Source organism: Dermochelys coriacea, chromosome 1 (assembly GCF_009764565.3).
Source record: "Dermochelys coriacea isolate rDerCor1 chromosome 1, rDerCor1.pri.v4, whole genome shotgun sequence".
Taxonomy (NCBI): domain Eukaryota; kingdom Metazoa; phylum Chordata; order Testudines; family Dermochelyidae; genus Dermochelys; species Dermochelys coriacea.
This window is the reverse complement of record NC_050068.2, coordinates 567,545-588,172: the sequence shown is the minus strand read 5'-3', so window position 1 is coordinate 588,172 and position 20,628 is coordinate 567,545. Positions and strand designations below refer to the sequence as shown.

The following is a 20,628-nucleotide window of genomic DNA, read 5'->3' as shown; positions in this document are numbered from 1 at the left end:
CCCGAGAACACTGAGGCCTGGGGGCTGCACCCCCGGTGCTGTAAGGAGTGAGGCCCTCGGGGGCAGGACAGGAGACACTGCTCCCTCATGCTCCCCAGAAGGCCTTGAAGTGGGAAGGGAAACGCTGCCCCTCCCAAGAGGGCTGGGAGAGGGGGAATAGCACAGACTCCCCCCGCCCCTGCAAGGAGTGAGGCCCATGTGGGGCGGTGGGGGACGGGACTGCCCCCCGCCCAGGGAATGAGGCCTGTTGTTGGGGACAGGACACACCGGCCTCCCCGGACTCCCCGGAGTGTGGCTGGGGGATGATGAGTGACCCCTGTTGCCCTGCAGCTGCATTGGGTGGGGGGTCACTGAAGCACTGCACTCCTATGAGCAGCCCAGGCTGGGGGCACCGAACTTGCAGGGCAGAGGTGCAGATGCGGGAGCCCTGCGGCAGCTCAGGGACCCTCTCCAGCCCCCAGGGCACAGAGCCCAGGGCCGCCCGAGGCAGAGATACCTCATTTACCCAGCCGGGGTCCAGGCCTTGGGGCTTCCGTGGGGGTCCTGTCTCACTAGCCCCAGCTGGGCCCCCCTTGCCCACACGCGCCTGGCCCTGGGCCAGAGCTCAGAGTTCAGGCCGCTCACTGCTCCTCCAGCCACGAGGGCTTCTCTGCGCCCGGCGTCTTGAGCTTGATGTTGAACTGCCGCAGGGTCTGCACCAGCTGCTGCTGGTTGCCGGCGAAGTAGGCAGAGACAGCGTTGTGGAAGAGCAGCAGCTGCTTGTGCATCACTTTGATCTGGGGGGTGGGGGGCAAGATATCAATCCCAGGCCAGCCTGCCCCCAACACCCACCGAGCCCGCCCCTGGCCCCACACCCCCTGAGCCCACTCCCTGGCCCACGCCCCCGCAACCCAGCCTGGCCCTGCCCACCAAGCCCAACACGCCCCAAGCCCTGCCCCGCCCCTGGCCCCGCCCCCACAACACCCTCCCAGCCCAACAACCTGCAAGCCCGGCCCCCACAACACCCTCCCAGCCCAATACCCCCAAGCCCAGCCCTGGCTCCGCCCCCACACCCCCAAGCCCCGCCCCTGGCCCCGCCCCCACAACACCATCCCAGCCCAACAACCTGCAAGCCCGGCCCCCACAACACCCTCCCAGCCCAATACCCCCAAGCCCAGGCCTGGCTCCGCCCCCACACCCCCCAAGCCCAGCCCCTGGCCCCGTCCCCAACACTCCCCAAGCCCACCCCCTAGAAGCCCAGCCTGGCCCTGCTCCCCAACACTTCAATGGGGTTACCAACACCCCTGACCCCGCCCCCCCATCTGGCGCTGCCCCGACACAAGGAGAGAGGTGACGAAGTGGGAATGTTCTTAATGTTCTCTCTGAATACTGTGTGGATGCCTCAGTTTCCCCTAGGCAGTTCTTAAGTCTCTAGGTGGTGGGATCAGGGGGGTGATTGTGGCAGAGCCCTAGAGGGCCAGTGGGATGGTGTCTGCACAGAGAAAGGCCGATGCCCTGTCTCCTGGCCACTGATGGCCTGGGCCCCTCCTCCGCAAAAGTGCTAACTGAAAGGGTTGGAGAACAAAGGGATCAGGTGGCCTCCTGGCCCAAGGAAAAAGAAAAAGGCCAGAGGAGAGGTTGGAGAATTTCAGTTTGGGGCTGGCTGGGGAAATGGACGGAGGCCCAAACGGGGCTCTGGCCTCCCTCACCTCAAGATGGACTTGATTCAGGGATCCTGTTTCCTGTACCTACAAGCTTTGTTTTGGACTGTGTTCCTGTAACGATGCTGGTCCTGGTGGGACCCAACTGAGAGTGCCAACACCCTGTCTCCTGGCCACTGATGGCCTGGGCCCCTCCCCTGCAAAGATGCCAACTGAAGGTGTTGAAGAACAAAGAACAAAGATCAGGTGGCCTCCTAGCCCAGGGAAAGAGACAAAGGCCAGAGGAGGGGCTGGAGAGTTTCAGTTTGGAGCTGGCTGGGGAAATGGAGGGAGGCCCAGATGGGGCTCTGGCCTCCCTGCCCCCCAAGACAGACTTGACTGAGGGGGTCTGTTTTACTGGCTGGCTGAGAGTCACGTCTGACTGCGGAGTTGGGGGGCAGGACCCTCTGGCTTCCCCAAGACCCTGCCTGGGCAGACTGGCTGTGGGAAGCACACGGAGGGGCAGAGGATGCTGGATGCTCCGAGGTCAGACCCAGGAAGTGGGAAACCGGGTGAGCTGAGTGTCCTGCAGACAGGCTGCTCCCAGAGAGGAGACTCCCCCAGAGTCCTGCCTGGCTCCGTAGGGAGCAGCTCCAGAGCATCGCCCGGGGACTCCGAAACAAGAGGGGGTCGGGGTCACCAACACCCCCGCCCCAGCGACCCAGGGAGCTGTTGGCAGTGGGGCTCTCGGTGGGGCAGGCAGCCCAGCACTGGGGAGGGTGGAGTGGCTCGGGAGGCACTGGCACAGTTCCTGGCGCAGGGAGGCCGGTCTGTGGTCCCGGGATCATGTGCATCAGCTCAGGCCGAGCCCCACCCCTCACCTTGTTCTCCTCCAGGAACTTGAGCTTGATGGCCACGTCGGCCCGCAGCTTCTCGTACTTCTCCTTGTGGCTCTGGAAGTGGCTCTGGGCGGCATCGAGGCGGCACAGGGTGGTGGTGTCCCGCGGGCCCATGCTCAGCTCCTCCAGGTCTGTGCGGTAGGCGTCGTACTCCAGCCTGCACGGAGATGAGGTCAGAGCCACGCTGCCGCAGGACTCTCCCCCCGACCGAGCACGGGGAACCGTAACCCATGACCCCACTGTGCTGGCCCCCAGCGCCTCGCAGGACCCTCCCCCCCACCGAGCAGGGGGAACCGTAACCCATCGCTGCTCCTACTGTGCCGGCCCCCAGCGCCCTGCAGGACCCCCCCACCCGCCCTCTCCCGAGCACGGGGAACCGTAACCCATTGCTGCCCCCGCTGTGCCTGGCCCCAGCGCCCCCCGGGACCTCCCACCCGCCCTCTACCGAGCATGGGGAACCGTAACCCATCGCTGTCCCCACTGTGCCGGCCCCCAGCGCGCCCTGGGACCACCCATCCGCCCTCTACCGAGCACAGGGAACCATAACCCATCACTCCCCGTGCTGTGCCAGCCCCCAGCACCCCCTAGACCGGGCCCCTCACTCGCTCACCTGGCCGTCTCGTACTGCTTAACAGTCATGAGCGTGTCCTCCATAGTCTTGTTCACCAGAGTGTTGATGCTGGAGACGAAGAAGTTGACCGCCCCGAGCAGGGTCTCTCCATTCTTACACAGCAGCTTCTGCGTCTCTGCGTTACAGCCAAACTCCTCCTGGGGTTGGGATGGGGTGGGTCAGGGTACCCAGGATCCTGGAAGCCTACCTGCACCCCATGAAAGAGCCCATCCCTCCCGTGCCACGGTCTGGGCTGGGAGCCTGGGGCACTTCCCTAGCCCATTGACTGCACTACCACAACCTTCACTGCACCTCCCCCTCCGCCCCCCGTGTGGCAGGGCAGGGCGATCAGCCCCCCATTCGCATGGAAGGGGAAGCTCAGGGCCCGGCCCAAGATCACAGGCCGTGATAGTGGTGCCAGGTGCCAGTCGGCCCTCGCCCCAGGCCCCATCCCGCCCCGCCAGAGCCAGCCAGCCCTCGCCCCGGACCCCGCCTTGCCCCAGCCAGCCGGCCCTCGCCCCAGGCCCCGCCTTGCCCCAGCCAGCCAGCCCTCGCCCTGGGCCCCATCCTGCCCCGCCAGAGCCAGCTGGCCCTCGCCCCGGGCCCCATCCCGCACTGCCAGAGCCAGCCGGCCCTCGCCCCGGGCCCCATCCCGCACTGTCAGAGCCAGCCGGCCCTTGCCCCGGGCCCTGCCTTGCCCCAGTCAGCCAGCCCTTGCCCCGGGCCCCATCCTGCACCACCAGAGCCAGCCGGCCCTCGCCCCAGGCCCTGCCCCAATAAGCTGGCCCTCGCCCCAGGTCCCACCCTGCCCCAGCCAGCCCTCGGCCCGGGCCCCATCCCACCCCACCAGAGCCAGCTGGCCCTTGCCCCAGGCTCGTACCTGCAGCTCGGGGGATTTCTGGCTCAGGTCAGAGAAGGCATCGCCCAGGGCGTGCTGGGTCTGCACCAGGCTGTAAAAGTGGTGGGTCAGCGCCCGCGCCAGCTGCAGCACGCACTCGTACTTGCGCTTCGTGTCACGTAGCAGCTCGATCTGCGTCTCCAGCTCCAGGTCCACAGTGCGCGAGCCCCGGCCGAAGCGCTCCGAGATCAGCTGCTTGGTGCACTGTGGGAGGGCACAGGTCAAGGGGGCCCAGCCCCAGGGACAAGAGCTCCCCCGGGCCCCGGGGACAAGAGCTCCCCCGGGCCCCGGGTCCACAAGAGGCAGCTCCACAAGCCCCGACTGAATATTTAGGAGGGAAGTTCATGCAGTTTGTACTCCAGCTCCCTCCCTGGCCCCATGGGACAGCCAGTCATATCGGGGTTGGAAGGGACCTCAGGAGGTATCTAGTCCCACCCTCTGCTCAAAGCAGGACCAACCCCAACTCAATCATCCCAGCCAGGGCTTTGTCAAGCCTGACTTTAAAAACCTCAAAGGAAGGAGATTCCACCACCTCCTTAGGGAACCCATTCCAGTGCTTCACCACCCGCCTAGTGAAAAAGTTTTTCCTAATATCCAACCGAAACCTCCCCCACTGCAACTTGAGACCATTACTCCTCGTTCTGTTATCTGGTACCACTGAGAACAGCCGAGCTCCATCCTCCATCCTCTTTCGGGTGGTTGAAGGCTACTATCGAATCCCCCCTCGCTCTTCTCTTCTGCAGACTAAATAGCCCCAGTTCCCTCAGCTTCTCCCCCCAGGCAGCCCATTCCCCCTCCATGGGGCAGCCAGTCCCAGCCTCATGGGCTGCCCAATCGCACACACCTCTGCCTCTGCTTCAAGGGACAGCCAGCCTCTCTCCTGCCCCAAGCAGCCCATTCCCCCTCCCAGCTGCCCCATGGGACAGCGGGTCCCTCCCCCCCCAGGCAGCGCAGCCCATCCCCCCATGGGACAGCTGGCCCCTCCCCCAACAGGACTGCCCATTCCCTCTCCCACCCCCCATGGCCCAAGGCAACAGACTCACCTTGTATGTGTTGATGCCCCATTTCTTGACAATATCAAACTTCTCCACAGCGATGCCCCGGGCGGCCTCGTCTCCTGTCGCCAAGGGGCTGGGGTGGGGTGGGTGCAGCCCAGAGCCTGGAACACATGGAGCCCAGGACAGGGCAGTGAGATCCCCCTGCATCGAGGCCTTGCTTCAGCCCCATGGCTAGGATGTGGGGTAGCAACTCCTCCAAGGCCTAGTCACTGTCCCTGGGGGCAGATGCCAGGCACTGCCCTGTTCTGGAGGACCCCCCCAGCCCCTGAGACCCACTTCCCATGGCTAGGCTGAGCGTCCCAGCACATTGGCACCTCAGCAGCACAGGGAAGGCAGTGCCGGTGCCCCACCTGCACGAGGGCTGGGGACCTGGTGCCACCAACTCTCCTGGGTTTGTCTCAAGCCAAACGATGCTGGGTTTGCCTAAAGCCCCAGCTGCCGGAGGCAGGGGATTTGAGAACTGTGCTGTCGGCAAAACCACTTTGTGACAAGTGGGAATGTTCTTAATGTTTTCTCTGAATACTGGATGTGTGCCTCAGTTTCCCCATGGCATTTCATAAGTCTCTAGCTGGTGGGATAAGGGGGGTGATTGCTGCAGAGCCTTAGAGGGCCAGAGTGATGCCATCTGCACAGAGAATGGCTGACACCTGTCTCCTGGCCACTGATGGCCTGGGTCCCTCCTCTGAAAGGTGCCAACTGAAAGGGTTGGCTCTGGTCTCCCTACCCCCCAAGATGGACCCGGCTGAGGGGTTCTTGTCTCTGTACCTACAAGCTCTGTTTTAGGCCATGTTCCTGTCATCTAATAAACCTTCTGTTTTACTGGCTTGCTGAGAGTCACATCTGACTGTGGAGTTGTGGGGCAGGGCCCTCTGGCCCCCCAGGACTCCGCCTGGACAGACTCGCTGTGGGAAGCGCACGAAGGGGCAGAGGATGTTGAATGCTCCAAGGTCAGACCCAGGAAAGTGGAAGCCATGTGAACTGTTTGCCCTGGAGACAGGCTGCTCCCAGAGAGGAGACTTCCCCAGAGTCCTGCCTGGCTTCGTAGGGAACAGTTCCAGAGCATCGCCCGGGGACTCTGTGACACACTTCACAGTCCACCTGGCTGGGAGGGAAAGCTCCAAACAGTGACTCACTGGGTGCCCATAGGGCTCCCCCGGCAGCAGTGCACCCCGCCATGTCAGCCCTGGCCTTAGAGCACACCCATCCCTGCTGCACCTGATGGCCCCAGTGCACACACACAGGTGGTTCAACTGGCCCCAGGGTGAGTCCCCTTTCCCGGGTGGCCCCACTGCATGCACAGCCCACTGGCCCAGGTGCAAGTATGCCCGCCCCCCATCCCCCGCATGCACGTACACGCCTCCCTCTTGCCCCCCGGTGGCAGCCCTACTGGCCCAGGTGCACATACGCCCCTCCCTGATGAACATACACACCCCCTTGTGGTAGCCCCACTGGCCTCAGCGCACGCGCACACACACACTGCGGGTGACCCCACTGGCCCCGATGCACATGTGTTATTTTGTTGTCCAATGGTTTCTGAGCCAGCTGGCACTCTCTGGGCGGGTGCTGCCAAGCTTGCCCTCTCAGCCATGCAGGGGTGGCCCCAGCAGATGAGCAGTGGCAGGGCCAGGACAACAGCTAGGGGGGCTCGGCAGGGGCCAGCATCACTGGGGGCAATAGTCACCAGGACACGGTGCCCCTGCAGCCTCATGAGGCAGTGGAATCCTTGCCTGTGCTCCTCCAGGCTGCCCTGCAATGCCAGCAAGAGCAGGGGGCCTCAACCCTACACCACAGCAGGGCAGGGGCAGCTCCCCAGGGCAGTCACTGGGGCTAATTCTTTGGGAGAGGGCGGATTCCCCTGCAGGGACTGGAAGGCACTCTCTGGCCTGGGGCAGAAGAGGGGGCAGGGAGTCCATGAGGCGTCAAGGAGAGGACCTGCGGTACCTGCTGATGCATCTGCCTGGCTGGCAATCCGGCTGGCAGCAGATTCACTGGGTGAGATGGATGGTCCTCGGGAGGAAAGAGATGTGACAAAGGAGCCTGGAAAGGTAGGCGACGGCCCAGGTAGGGCAGTGCCAAGTGAGGTGCACAGGGATGGGCACAGGGAGGGAAATGGAGAGATGGAGTGAGGTGACAATTAGAAGGCAGGGCTGAGCCAGCTGTCTCCAACCTGGCAACTGTCCCAAGACAGGGCACCCCCTGGGCACAGGGGTGCCCTGGGTAGCAGCACTGCATACAGGGACCAGACCTGGGCCCAGCTAGTCTTACACTCTGTAGGGCCTGTGCCTCAGGCAGCGGTGGGGAACCTGCCCCCGGAAGATGTTGTCCAGGACACCAATACTCAGAGACTGGCATAAACCCTAGGGCAGGTTTCATATCCCTGCCAGAACTGTTCTTCCCTCTGGCTATTCACATCCCCATAGAATGGCCAGGCCCTCCCTGAATCTTGCTAAGCCCTTGGTCTCAGTGACAACCTGTGGCAGACATGCTAATTACACTGGGTGACAAGTCTCCCTTTTCAACCTTTCCATGCCATGGACCGTCCCCCCACCCCGTGCTGCATGGCGAACAGAAGCCCCAATCGTCCCCCCGCACACCCCCAGGCAGGTTTTAGATTCTGTCATTCTCACTCCAGGCCAAGAGAAGCCGCGCAGTGACTCACCGGGCCACTGACTCACCTGGCCATTGGCCACAGGCTACCTGCTGGGACTCTGCCCATGCAGCCTCTTCACCACCCTGTCTCTGACCCAAAGGGCTCCACGGGTGAAACCAGGGGCTAAGCTAACTGGGTAGCAGGGGACCCCCATGCCTGGGCTGTCTCCCTCCACGGGGCAGGAGCCTCATGGGACAGGGCAGCCCTGATGCCCATGCCACAGACCAGAGGCCAAGCTGGGGGAAATAGCCGGGTCTTGGCTACCAGCATCTGGACATTGGTCCTGGTCGAGATCCCAGGTGTGACAGAGCCAGAACAGGTTTCAGAGTAGCAGCCGTGTTAGTCTGTATTTGCAAAAAAGAAAAGGAGTACTTGTGGCGCCTTAGAGACTAACAAATTTATTTGAGCATAAGCTTTCATGAATGCATCCGATGAAGTGAGCTGTAGCTCACGAAAGCTTATGCTCAAATAAATTTGTTAGTCTCTAAGGCGCCACAAGTCCTCCTTTTCTTCTTAGATGCCAGAACGTGACCCGGCAGGTTCTTTCCCCCACCCCACGGGACCATGCTGGAGATGTGCGCATTGGGGACATGCCGGCCTCTCCCCCCTTGGAACTGTGGAGAGGATCTGTCCCGAGAGTGGGATGCCAACCCCTCTCCCCATGGGACCATGGTGAGGATCTGCCCAGGGGGCAGGACACTGGCATTATCTTGCTTTCCAGGGTCTGGCTTTACCTTGCGTCACTAAGTTACTCTACCAGCCCGGGGACAGCACTCTCCCTCATGTGCTAGCTGGTGGCCATAGCCATGCAGCCAGGCCTGCACTGGAACAAGGCAGGGGGTTATTGATGAGCTAGGGCCCTGAGGGTGCCTTGTGCACACACAAACACGCCCCCGCTGACAGCAGTACTCGTGCCCGAGGAGCACACAGCAGCGCTCGCCCCCCCACTCCTTCAACAAGCCAGAGCAGCGATGCCCAGCCCCTGCTCCCAGCGCTAGACCCCACGGGGAAGGAGGTGGGAGTGGCCTGTGGGCCTCCGCCTTCTTCCTTGATCCCGTAGGGTTCAGTGCCCAGCAGAGGCCAGGAAGCATTAGTGAGGGGAGACCCCAGCCAGGCCTCTCCATCAGTCAGTACCGATGTGAAGCAGGTGGAGGGAGCAGATGGGTTAGCAACTCGATGTGACGAAGTGGGACTGTTCTTAATCTCTCCTCTGAATACTGTAGGGGTGCCTCAGTTTCCCCAGGCATTTCTTAAGTCTCTAGGTGGTGGGATAAGAGGGTGTAATTGTTGCAGAGCAAAGGGCCAGGTACATAAATGGCCGACACTCTGTCTCCTGGCCACTGATGGCCTGGGCCCTTCCCCCCCGCAAGGTGAGAGCTAGAGGGTTGGAGAACAAAGGAATCCGGTGACCTCCTGGCCCGGGAAAGGGACAAAGCCCAGAGGAGGAGGGACTGGAGAAGGAGTCAGTTTGAGCTGGCTGGGGACATGGAGTGAAGTGCAGACACGGTTGTCTGGCTCACTGCCCCCCAAAATGGACCAAGCTGAGGGGTCCTGTTCTCTGTACATACAAGCTCTGGTTTAGACGATGTTCCTGTCATCTAATAAACCCTCTCTTTTCCCGGTTGGCTAACAGTCACGTCTGACTGCGAAATTGGGGGGCAGGACCCTCTGGCTTCCCCAGGACCCCGTCTGGGCGGACTCGCTGTGGGAAGCGCAAGGAGGGGCAGAGGATGCTGAATGCTCCGAGGTCAGACCCAGGAAGGTGGAAGCCATGGGAGCTGTGTGTCCTGCAAACAGGCTGCTCACAAAGAGGAGACTTCACCAGAGTCCTGCCTGGCTTCGTAGGGAGCCATTCCAGAGCATCGCCCAGGGACTCCATGACACCCGGCAGCCCCCCCATCCCCACAGGGCCCAGCCAGCCCACAGGCCCTCTGATAGCCCCAGGCCAGGCTACCGGGAGAGCAGTTCCTGCACCAGCCAGTTAGTGAAGCCCTGAGGAGTTAAACAGGAGCCACCTTGTGCATGGAGGAGCCGCAGTCCCGGGAAGGAGGTGTTATACTGCACCGCAGGGCCTAGACAGAACCACACAACAGGGTCGGAGTGGGGCACACACACCAGGTGCCCCTACCAAGCAGGGCATGGCCTCCCAGCCTGGGGCCCAATGTGCCAATCCAGATCCTCTGCCCCGGGAGCTGCCTGCTGGGTTCCTAGCTAGCCTCCCACCCCCCGGAGAGGGGCAGCAGCTCTGCTCCCGCTCTTCCAGCCAGCCGAGTCCTCAAGGCCAGGCAGGGCTTAGTGCTGGGTCTCAGCTGCTCTCTTCTCCTAGGTTGCCCTGGGGGCAGGGCTGTGCTAGGGGCTCCCCAGTCTGACTACCCTGGCCTCCACAGCCTGGCAGAGAAGCAAGCAGCAGAACAGCTAAAGCTAGTGCCCCTCCTCTGCAATGCACTAGGTGGCCAGTGGGGGCGCCGTGCCCCAGAGCAGAGCTCCTGCCTCACAGCAGAGCTGTCTTTTCCCTTACACCGTTGCCCACTAGAGCCCCTGGGGGCCCCGCTACTGCCCCAGACTTTGGGGCAGCCCACTTCTCACACTACAGGACCCTTTGCCTTACAGACTGCAGCCGGCAGTGCCCCAGCAGAGGCACAAGGCCCAGAGACACCCCAGAGGGGACCAGCAGGGGAAGACCCACCCCAAGGCCCCTTACCTTTGACAGTGCTGGTGGGGATAATCCCCTCGGCGGTGCCCCCGTAGCCCCCCGACACAATGCTGGTCTCATTCAGGTTGGGCCCCGACACCATCACCTGCTGCAGGTCCTGAAATGGACAAGAGCAGAGTCCGCTCTGGGCTCAGACCGGCCCCTGGAGTTGGGAGTCAGCCCCCAAGGGCAACCTGACCCTGCTGCACCCGGCCAACCTAGGAGGAAGGGGGGGATCCCTGGTGTGTCCGTTTCCCTCTGTACCTTCATGGCTAGCCAGGGCGCAAAAGGGGTGGCACCTCGCTGTCTGGGGGGCATGACTGGCCATTGAAGAAGTGGCTGAAACTGACCCAGATCAACAGAAGATCCAGAGACAAAACAGGTTTCAGAGAAGCAGCCAAGTTAGTCTGTATCCGTAAAAAGAAAAGGAGGACTTGTGGCATCTTAGAGACTAACAAATTTATTTGAGCATAAGCTTTCGTGAACTACAGCTCACTTCATCAGCCTCCCCTCCCCCAAACCACTTCCAGCAACCAGCACCTAACCCTCAGGGCAGTCACCCTGGGCGGGTGAGACAAGATGGGTGAGGTAAGACCGCTCATTGGGCCAACTTCTCACGGTGAGAGAGAAGCTTTCTCAGAGAATCCAGAGCTCTTCTTGAGAACCAGAATAGGTAACAGCTTTCATTGCCCTGGCTTATCCTTTGTCCTCTGTGCTAGCCAAGGGCACTCAGATTCTGTAGCCAGCGATTAACAAATGGTGACTTTGTTTTGCAAAGGCGTTGCTGCAAAGACTCCCGGAGAGCACTGCACCCTGACGGGGCCAGTACCCACCAGGGCCAGGCTGGATTGGCTGTAGGGAGCCATGGAGAAAGATGGGTCGCTGGTGCTGAAGGCCAGCCTTGGCGGGAGCTCTGTGGGTCCTTAGAGCCCAAAACACACTGCCTCCCTTCCTCCCAAAATGCCCCCCCCAGCCCAGTGCCTCCGCTCCCCCCGACACGCCCCCTTAGCCCGGCGCCTCCGCTCCCACTGACACGCCCCCTTAGCCCGGCGCCTCCGCTCCCCCCGACACTTGCCCCCCTAGCCCGGCGCCTCCCCTCCCCCCGACACTTCCCCCCTAGCCCGGCGCCTCCCCTCCCCCCGACACTTCCCCCCTAGCCCGGCGCCTCCCCTCCCCCCGACACTTCCCCCCTAGCCCGGCGCCTCCCCTCCCCCCGACACTTCCCCCCTAGCCCGGCGCCTCTCCTCCCCCCGACACTTCCCCCCTAGCCCGGCGCCTCTCCTCCCCCCGACACTTCCCCCCTAGCCCGGCGCCTCTCCTCCCCCCGACACTTCCCCCCTAGCCCGGCGCCTCTCCTCCCCCCGACACTTCCCCCCTAGCCCGGCGCCTCTCCTCCCAACACACCCCTCTAGTCCAGCGCCTCCCCTCCCCGCGACACATCCCTTCTAGGCCAGTGCCTTCCCATCTGCTAGCCCAGTGCCCCCTGTGACAAAGTGGGGTTTTCCTTTGCTATGTTGTACTCAAACTTATGTAAGTCTGTGACAAAGTGAGGTTTTATTCATCTTGTTACGATGCACATGACTCTTACTGTCCTATATTAATACTGTGTGTGCCTCTGTTTTCCTGTGTATTGCAGCAATAATTCAGGAATTATGGGTGTGATTTTGCTGAGGCCCTCAGGGCAGGTGAGGCTGCCCAGCTATATGCACCTGTGTAACCTGAGACCCAGAGGGGGGATGCGACCAGGTGACAACTTTTGCCCAGGAAGTGAGACAGAGAGACAGAGGAGAACAGGAGGGTGTCAGAGAAGAACAGGGGGGTGTCAGAGACTGGGTGGCTGGAGGCTGGGGGTCTGCGTGGGGGGACTGGAGTGGGGAATTCAGGGTGTCTGGCTCAGGACTCCCAAAAGTCACTGATTTCCATGTTAACAAGTTCTGCCCTATGCTGTGTTTCTGTTGCCTAATAAATATTCTGTGTTCCCGGCTGGCTGAGAGTCATGTCTGACTGCAGAGTTGGGGTGCAAGACCCTCTGGCTTCCCCAGAACCCCACCTGGGTGGACTCGCTGTGAGAAGCACACAGTGTGGAAGGGGATGCTGAGTGCTCCAAGGACAGATCCAGGAAGGTGGAAGCTTCTTGCCCTAGAGACAATCTGCTCTGAGAGAGGAGGCTCCCCCAGTATCCTGCCTGGCTTCATAGGGAGCAGTTCCAGAGCATCGCCCTGGTGATTCCGTGACAGAATTTTACTGTTTTGAATGAATACGGCGTGTGCCACCTTTGTCAAGGTGGTGGGGATAAGGGTGTGACTTTTGCTGAGATCCCAGGGGCGGTGAGGCTGTTCCAGTTGCCTGCAGATAGCGATGGCCGATGCCCTTAGTAACCTGAGAACCAGGAGGGGGATGCAACCAGGTGACACTTTGTTCAAGGGAAACAAAGACCAAGAGGAGGAGCTACAGGGGTGTCAGAGGCCAGGTCGCTGGAAGCTGGGTGGTCTGCTATGGGGGACTTGGAGATGGGGGAGTCCAGGGCATCTGGCCCGGGGTCCCCCTAAAATGGACTGTGCTGAAAGTCACTGATTTCTGTGCTAACAAGCTCTGCTCTACATTGTGTTCCCGTCGCCTAATACATTTTCTGATTTACTGGCTGGCTGAGAGTCACATCTGACTGCGGAGTTGGGGTGCAGGAGCCTCTGGCTTCCCCGGGGTCCCATCCAGGTGGACCCGCAAATGGGAAGTGCATGGTGTGAACAGGGGGCTGAATGCTCTGAGGTCAGACCAGGAAGGCCATAGCTGAAGAGGCTCCTTGCCCCGGACAGCTCCGAGGGGAGTCACGCTACCCAGAGCTTTGGCTGACTTCATACCGAGCAGTCCCAGAGCATTGGACCTGTGACTCCATCACATCTCCCATCCTGCAACACGCCCCTCTAGTCTGGGTCCACCCTCCCCTGACACGCCCCTCTAGCCCGGGGCCTCGCTGCCCCTCCCCCTGACACACCCCTCTAGCCCAGAGCCTCGCCTCCCCTCCCCTCCCCCTGACATGCCCCCTCTAGCTGGGGCCTCCCTTCCCCCCAACACACCCGTCTAGACCAGCACCTGGCCTCCCCTCCCCACGACACACCCCTCTAGCCCGACATGCCCTTCTAACCCAGCCCACATACCTGTTCCAGGCCATCGTCCTCCGGCAGGCTCCCTGTGTCCCCGGTTCCGTTGATGGGGATCTCCATGGTGGCAGCTTTGCTCATGAGCCCATCTGTCATGGTCAGGATCTGCAGGGACAGGGCGACACTGAGGGGTCAGCAGGCTTGGTCCTAGCCTCGCTCTCTGCAGTCTGTTCCCCAGGCCCCGGCCCACCGGCCACCCCCAGCTCTCCGAGGAGCTCCTCTGGGACTCAGCCCCAATGGTCACCCGCAGAGACCAGCACAAAGATTTACCCCCACCCTCTGGGATCCCGGCCCCTGCGAACTTCCCGCAGCACGCTGGGCATCTTGTCTGCCCACAGGAGGTCTAGCCCTGCAAGCACACACAGAGAACTGGCCAGGGCAGAGCGCGATGTCGCTTTAGGCGCAGGCAGGGGCAGGGGCAGTGGCACCGCACCACGGGCCTCCCGGCGCTGCCCAGGTGTTCCAGCCCCTGCAGCTCCCCCAACCCGGGGCTGGCTGTTCCCCACCCCAGCCCCAGGCTGCCTCGGGTGCTGAGTTGATAGAGCCAGCCCCCTGGGCACCCCCCAGGCCTCTGCCCCTGGTGAGAATCGCAGCAGTGCTGGCAGCTCAGCTGGCACTGCCAAGACAGCATGCCCTGGCTTCCAGAGATCACCAACTGCCTGTTGCCCACAGGCACCTTCATGGGTAAGCCAGGTCGGTCCCTCCCCAGAGACTGTCCCCAGGAGCTGGGGCCATTGCTGCCTGCACCTGCCAGTCACGACCAAGAACAATGGGCTCTGTGTGCATGGGTCCAGGAGCCTGCCCCAGAGGCAGCAGCTGCCAGATCCCTGCCAAGACTCCAGGCAGGGGGCACCCCCACTCGGCCTCCCCTGCCTGGCACGTTGGTGGGGGCCCACTCCTCCCAGCCCAGGACCACCCAGGGCAGTGCAGGCCCAGGGCCCATAGACCCACACTCCTCTGCCACCTCCAGGGCCTGGACTCCCTCACCCCAGGCTCAAAGCAGCCCCCTGGGGCTGGGGCTCATGGAGCAGAAGAGATGGCAGGCCTTGCTGGCTAGAGACAGCATTGCACTGTTGAGGACTGGGTGCAGGGACAGATCCTGTGCTCCTAGCAGATGCAGCAGTGTGGCTGTGACTCACCCCAGAGGTGGCTGCCTTACCACCAGAGGCAGCACAGCTCCCTTGTCCCCAGCCTGTTCCCCAGGGCTGTGTCCTGCCCAAGCACTCAGCTCCCCACCCTCAAGAAACGATGGCTCACCCAGATCCACCTTTCTGGGGGGAGCTCACCTGAGAGTTGGCCTGAACACCCCCATCCCCAAAGGTCTCCCGTGTACCCCTTCCGTGATGTAAAGCTGGGGCTCAACTTCCACAGAGATGCTGGGACCTTCCTGGCTCCTGCTCAGCTCCTGGGCCATGGCATCTGCTGGCAGTGAGTTCCACAGGCCCGTTGTGCTCTGCGTTTAGAAGCGTTTCCTTGGCTATCTGTCATTTCAATGACTCTCCCTTGGTCCGGGAGTGGGGGCTGGGGTTGTGTGGAACAGAAGGCCCCAGATTCACCTACAGGGAGTAGCATCTGCTCCCCCGCTTCACAGGCTGAGTGGCCCCTCCCCTTGGGGCAGCAACAGCTCACTTGCTGCCTCACACCATCTCCTGAGTTCTCCAACACCTGCAGCTGTACAATGGGGGCAGGCCCGCAGGCTGCCCAGGACACACCTGGCCCTCGCAGCTGAGCAGCTCCTGGCCCAGTGCCCAGGGAGCGAGTGCCAACAGCCACGTCCCCAAGGCTCTGCAGCAGGAGCTACCTTCAACCTGTGCCAGAGGTACTGCTCCGTGGAGGGCGCTGCTTCACTCCATGCAATGGGCAGGGGTCATTCTGCAGCTGGCTCCTGCTTTCAGGGCAGCACGTTCAGGAGAAATTAAGACACAACCGGACCCCTTGAGCCTGCCCTGCAGCCCAGCCCCATGTGCCACAGAAAAGCCAAGCTAGAGGACCCGCCTCAGCACTGTTGGGCCCCCACATGAGCACTTCACTCAACTTGACAGAAACCTGGGCTCAGCTGGCCCCCACACCAGGCTGGGGGGGGGGGGGAAACAGCACCGAGCCCTCCTGCACAGGAGACCAGGGAGCTATGGGCAGCCTGCACACTAGGGGTTACAGCCCTACCTTACCCTCCCTCCCCAAGACCAGGCGGCATCAACTCCAGCTCCCAGCTCGGAGGCAGCAGGCTCCAGCACAAGCCAGAGCCCAGCCTGCCCAGACCGGTCCGTGCACATTCCCCAGCAGGCAGCGCCATACCCCGCCCCACAGCTCCCGTTACGTTCCCAGGGCCCCCAAGCCTGGGACACCAACTCAGATTGGGAGGAATTAGGGCCCCCAGGACTGGGTTGGGGGGGTCAAGCAATGGGAATCAGCCAACTCCCCCCCCCCCAAGAGCTCGGCAGCCAGTAGCACGGCAGGCACAGACCCGTGCCCAAGAAAGAGCCAGTGGGGCCTGCTCCCAGGGGGTATTTGCCAGGCCCTGGAGACCAAAGCCACTTGTTCTCTACCACAACCCGTCCCGGGCGATAGATGGCTCCAAGCCGGGCCTCCAGACAAACTCCATCCTCACCAGGGCGCTCCCCTGACCCCCATCCCAGAGCGCTGGGAAGGCAGCAGGGCTGTGTCATGTGCTCCCCATCCAGGTGCCCCCTGCTAATCCCAGAGATGGAGTGAGGGACACTCAACATAAGGGGATGCTAAACAGATGTGAGGCCCCCCCCCAGCAGGGCCCCCTGCGACACCCCCTTCCCCAGCCCCTGTGACCTTCCCTGCCCCCCCCAGCACTGCCCCCGAGATCCCCCTTCCCCGGCCCCCAGCACTGCCCCCGTGACCGCCCCGTCCCCAGCCCCGCCACTGCAGCCCTCCCGCCCCCTTCCCCGCCCCCCAGCACTGCCCCCGCGACCCCCCTTCCCCGGCCCCCAGCACTGCCCCCGTGACCGCCCCGTCCCCAGCCCCGCCACTGCAGCCCACCCGCCCCCTTCCCCAGCCCCCCCAGCACTGCCCCCGCGACCCCCCTTCCCCGGCCCCCAGCACTGCCCCCGTGACCGCCCCGTCCCCAGCCCCGCCACTGCAGCCCACCCGCCCCCTTCCCCAGCCCCCCCAGCACTGCCCCCGCGACCCCCCTTCCCCGGCCCCCAGCACTGCCCCCGAGATCCCCCTTCCCCGGCCCCCAGCACTGCCCCCGTGACCGCCCCGTCCCCAGCCCCGCCACTGCAGCCCTCCCGCCCCCTTCCCCGCCCCCCAGCACTGCCCCCGCGACCCCCCTTCCCCGGCCCCCAGCACTGCCCCCGTGACCGCCCCGTCCCCAGCCCCGCCACTGCAGCCCTCCCGCCCCCTTCCCCAGCCCCCCCAGCACTGCCCCCGAGATCCCCCTTCCCCGGCCCCCAGCTCGGTCCCTGAAACGCCCCCGCCGAGCAGGGCCCCTGCGACCCCCGCACCTGCTCCGGCCGCTGCCGGCTCCCCAGCGCCGGAGTCTCCGGATCCACTCGGGCAGGACAGACCGGAAGCCGCGTCAGGAGCCGGGCAGCGCCGCGGGAGGGGAACGGAACTGACGGCATCACCAGAGAGGGGCGGAAGTGACATCTGACCCCGGAAACAGTTCGCACCGCAGGACGGAAGTGACGTGTCAACCCAGGCAGGGTCTGGCGGCGAAGTGAGTGACGTGACCTCTGCAAAGCGCCGGCGCAGGTCACGTGCCCTGGGGATGGAGCCGCAGCAGCAGCAGCAGCAGCAGCTTCGCAGCGTGAGCGGGGGCGGGGCGCGGAGCCGCTGGCCAAGGAGCTGGGGGCTCTCGCGGCGGCGGCGGCGGCGGCGGCGGGGGGGGGGCGCTTTGTGGGGCTTTTCTCGCGGCCCCGCCCCCGCAGGGCCGGGCCCAGTGTCACCCCCCATAGGTGTGCGCCTGACCTGCTCTAACCCTGCCCGGGCGACTGGTTCAAGCCTCTCCCCGCGCCCCACCGCCGCGGCGTGTCCTCGTGCCCGTGCCAAGCTGCCCTGGGGTGATCGAGCCCTGATTCCGCCCCTGCGCCGGCCCGAGTCACCGCGCTGCTTAGCGGGACCCCGTTCCCCCAAGGGAAAAGGGGACACCACAGAGGGCTGGCCCAAGCCCCATCCCTCGGGAGCCCAGAATCGCTGGACCGCTGCCTCCCCGCCCTGCATGGGGCTGGTGGCGTCGCCACACCCCCATATTCCCCGCACCCCGCTCTTTTGACAAAAGGGGATTTGTCCAGTTTGCTCTTGCCAGCCGATCAAGTCGGCAGGAAACAGGACAAATACCCACTTCTGCCAGAAAACATCGGGGCGGCCAGGACAGGGCTTAAAAAAGGGGCTGTCCAGGCGAAAACGGGAGGTATGGTCGCTGGGAGCTCATGTTCTGATCGTTATCCACGCCCCAACCCCCAATCTCTTTCTGCTTTGCTGCTTCCCCGGTGCCCAGTCCCTAGCCTGTCTGTGTGGCGGACATTTGCTGTTCCCAGATGCACACAGCTATGTTTAGCTGTGTTACAGGGTATTGCTTGCTGGCTAAGCTCCCAAGCAATGGAGCCCGCTCTGTGTCAGGGACCTGTCTGCTGCATTGTTCGCCACTCCCCCAGTCTTCATTTTCCCTGCAAAGTTTATCTGTGACAATTTTGTTTTCTTCCAGGTGATTGGCACGGATGTTAAATAGTATAGGGCCAAGAACCGACCTCTGCAGTTCCCTGCTGAGAACAGACCAGCTCGATGACGAGTCCCCATTTACAATCATATTTCGAGACCTCTCTCTTATCCAGTTTTTAATGCAGTCAGTACAGCGGCTGCCTCAGACTCCCTTAGCAAAGGAAACGGGTGTAAGCCCAGCCCCCCCCGGCGCACCGTAGTCACACCCCCAGGAGTGGGATCTGCTTTATGCCAGCAGAGCTGGCTCTCCAGCCAGGCGGTTGGGTACCAGTGATGAGAGTCAGAACAGCAGTTCTGCGAAGGGTGAGGGATCTGTGGGGAGCCAGTGGCTGAGGCAGTGCCACAGAGTCAGGGTCTAACCCCCCCACTGCTGATCTTGTTCCAGCTGCGGGATTTCCTGCTTGTCTACAACAGGATGACGGAGCTCTGTTTCCTGCGCTGCATCTCCAACCTGAACTACCGGGCGCTCACCAGGGAGGAGGTGAGCTCTGGACCCTGCCCAGGCATGGGGGCTGGGGAGAGCTCTTCCCAGAGCACAGCTGGCCTGCTCATTCCCTCCAGGCCAAGGAGCTGTCCATTCCTAGCTCTGCATCCCGTGGGTCAGAGCCATGGGCTGCCCAGCTTCGTGGTCATGGGTATTGAGGATGGCAGGGTGCCTTTGGGAAGGGGGCCAGGGAGTGGGAGCTGTGGGCAGGAATGGGAATCTGCTCCCCATGGACCTGGGTCCCTCATGACATCTGTGGTTTGTCCTTGCAGGAGGCCTGTCTAGATGGCTGTGCTGGGAAGCTCGTCCACTCCAACCACCGCCTGATGGGGGCCTACATGCAGCTTATGCCCTCCATTGTGCAGCGTCGGATCTCGGACTATGAGGCCACTGCAGCCCAAGTGGTGCCAGGCTCCAGCCTGAAGCAGGTCCCTGGTGCTGCCTCTGTGGCCCTGCCAGCAGCACTTGGCACGGAAACCCACCCTAGCCTGCAGGTGGCTGCCAGTCTCCCCACTGCCACGGAGAGCGCTCCAGATGCCGTCAGCTAGTACCCTACTGCCTCCCGGCATTGCCTGGTCCCCCATGGCTGCACGCTGGACTTGGGCCTGGGTGTGAAACAGCCTCTCGGGGGCAATGCAGCTGCACCCTGGGCTGGGCCTCCTCCCAGCGCTGGATCTAGCCCAGATGGGCACTTCCTCCCTCTTCAGTTGGGACTGGGCTGATTAGTGTCAGCATCAGAGCTACCCTAGCTGCAGCCTGGGCCTCCTGACAGCAGAGCTATGCAAGCTCCAGCAGCATTTGGGCCGGGCCAGCCTGCCTAACGTTGGGGCGCTGAGCAGCATGGGTGGGGCCTTCCAGCTGCTCGGGCCCATTGCCCTCTGGAGCAGCCTGTGGCAGTGCCCTGCTGCGGGCTTGTTAGTCACAGCAGCTGCTCTCGGCCAGGCTCTTGTGCCCCAGGGCGGGGTTTTCTCTCTGTCCCCGGAAGGCTATTTCCTATTACCAGTAGATCAGTGTCCTCTTGATTCCCTGGGTGGTTGGGATGCCTTGGGCAGGGCCCAGCCCGCTCACCCCGCTGTTAGCCTCCTGCAGCAAGCACACAGCTGCTGGAAGGGCCTGGGAGCTCTCCCAGGCTGTTGTTTCTCCCCGCCCTGCCTCTGTCCATAGGGCCCCTGCATGGATCCAGGAGCCGGCAGAGATCAGCCCCACACCCTGATTGTACCCCATTGCTACTTGGTCTCTACTCCATTTCGACACTGAGTCACTAGGGCAAGCCTTGCCCTGCTCCCCAGGGACTGGGAGACAAGGGGGTTACTCTAAGGAGAGGGGCTCCACCCCAGGTTCCCGTACACCAGGTGAATGGAGCTTGTGTGGCTCCACAGGAGTGAGGGGCATGTCTTGCACCCTTCCTGGGAAGGCCCCTGTCCAGTCCCATGTGCCAGTGCACGACGCTCTGAGGTTGAGCATGGGACTGCGGCACTTGTCACGCATTGACAGGCTCTCCCCTGCTTTTAAACAGTTGTCCTGGGAGTCACGCTTTTAATGCGCCAGGCCCCACTCCACCCCCAAGCAGGCCATGCAGCCGCAGCACCCACTGGACTGGGCCTGAGGCAGGCTCCTGCTCAGAGATCCCTCATGGCCTCGGGGAGCACCGCAAATGACAAGCTGGTTGGGTCGGAACAAGGGGGTAGCGCCTGGGTTTGGTGTTAGGAAAGGTGGGAGCCATGGCCTGAAGCAGCCTGCTCTGCTGAGATCCAGCTTGTCTCTCGCTGGATAGCTGCAGCACCTATCTCAGCTCTCTGTCCTGCTCCAGGGGTGGCCATGCCAAGTGGAGTGCACAGAGCTGTACATGGGTAATAAAGAGATTAACA

The 20,628-nt window shown here is 62.8% G+C and overlaps 3 protein-coding genes across 13 annotated transcripts in view; 1 reads left to right on the top strand and 2 right to left on the bottom strand.

The window, feature by feature from the left end:
* Positions 1-11,500, bottom strand: part of TRIM3 (tripartite motif containing 3) — a 24,001-nt gene extending 12,501 nt beyond the window's left edge. For all 3 annotated transcript variants that reach the window (XM_043503954.1, XM_038412751.2, XM_038412758.2), the window contains exons 1-2: positions 11,496-11,500; positions 3,430-3,434 (exon numbers count right to left, since the gene is read on the bottom strand). The gene's annotated coding sequence lies outside the window, so the exon portion shown is untranslated. The remainder of the gene's footprint in view (positions 1-3,429; positions 3,435-11,495) is intronic.
* On the bottom strand, positions 1-17,236 carry ARFIP2 (ADP ribosylation factor interacting protein 2). 7 transcript variants are annotated; one of them, XM_038392791.2, is made up of 10 exons: positions 17,061-17,217; positions 13,582-13,689; positions 10,436-10,544; positions 9,750-9,806; positions 7,026-7,121; positions 5,070-5,185; positions 4,009-4,230; positions 3,129-3,286; positions 2,501-2,675; positions 7-776 (listed from the first exon to the last, which is right to left on the bottom strand). In XM_038392791.2, exons 1-10 carry the CDS (start codon positions 17,178-17,180, stop codon positions 621-623), a joined length of 1,317 nt encoding a protein of 438 aa, XP_038248719.1. In that variant the 5' UTR covers positions 17,181-17,217; the 3' UTR covers positions 7-620. The 7 variants fall into 7 exon arrangements, with proteins under 7 accessions (XP_038248757.1, XP_038248766.1, XP_038248719.1 ...); XM_038392829.2 differs by lacking the exon at positions 7,026-7,121 and having other exon boundaries at positions 1-776; positions 17,061-17,219; XM_038392810.2 differs by lacking the exon at positions 9,750-9,806.
* On the top strand, positions 17,193-20,628 carry TIMM10B (translocase of inner mitochondrial membrane 10B). 3 transcript variants are annotated; one of them, XM_038392760.2, is made up of 3 exons: positions 17,193-17,365; positions 18,662-18,757; positions 19,033-20,628. In XM_038392760.2, exons 1-3 carry the CDS (start codon positions 17,327-17,329, stop codon positions 19,306-19,308), a joined length of 411 nt encoding a protein of 136 aa, XP_038248688.1. In that variant the 5' UTR covers positions 17,193-17,326; the 3' UTR covers positions 19,309-20,628. The 3 variants fall into 3 exon arrangements, with proteins under 3 accessions (XP_038248688.1, XP_043359890.1, XP_038248699.1); XM_043503955.1 differs by having other exon boundaries at positions 17,233-17,365; positions 18,691-18,757; XM_038392771.2 differs by lacking the exon at positions 17,193-17,365 and adding an exon at positions 17,478-17,513.

Bases quoted from the DNA above. Each gene is read 5' to 3' on its own strand.
- TIMM10B (XM_038392760.2), top strand. From the start codon at position 17,327: ATGGAGCCGCAGCAGCAGCAGCAGCAGCAGCTTCGCAGC. The intron at 17,366-18,661 runs GTGAGCGGGGGC...ATCTTGTTCCAG, and splicing joins AGCAGCAGCAGCTTCGCAGC to CTGCGGGATTTCCTGCTTGT. The intron at 18,758-19,032 runs GTGAGCTCTGGA...TTGTCCTTGCAG, and splicing joins GGGCGCTCACCAGGGAGGAG to GAGGCCTGTCTAGATGGCTG.
- ARFIP2 (XM_038392791.2), bottom strand. From the start codon at position 17,180: ATGCCGTCAGTTCCGTTCCCCTCCCGCGGCGCTGCCCGGCTCCTGACG. The intron at 13,690-17,060 runs GTGCGGGGGTCG...CTGTCCCTGCAG, and splicing joins GCCGGCAGCGGCCGGAGCAG to ATCCTGACCATGACAGATGG. The intron at 5,186-7,025 runs GTACCGCAGGTC...CATGTGTTCCAG, and splicing joins CCAGGCAGATGCATCAGCAG to GCTCTGGGCTGCACCCACCC.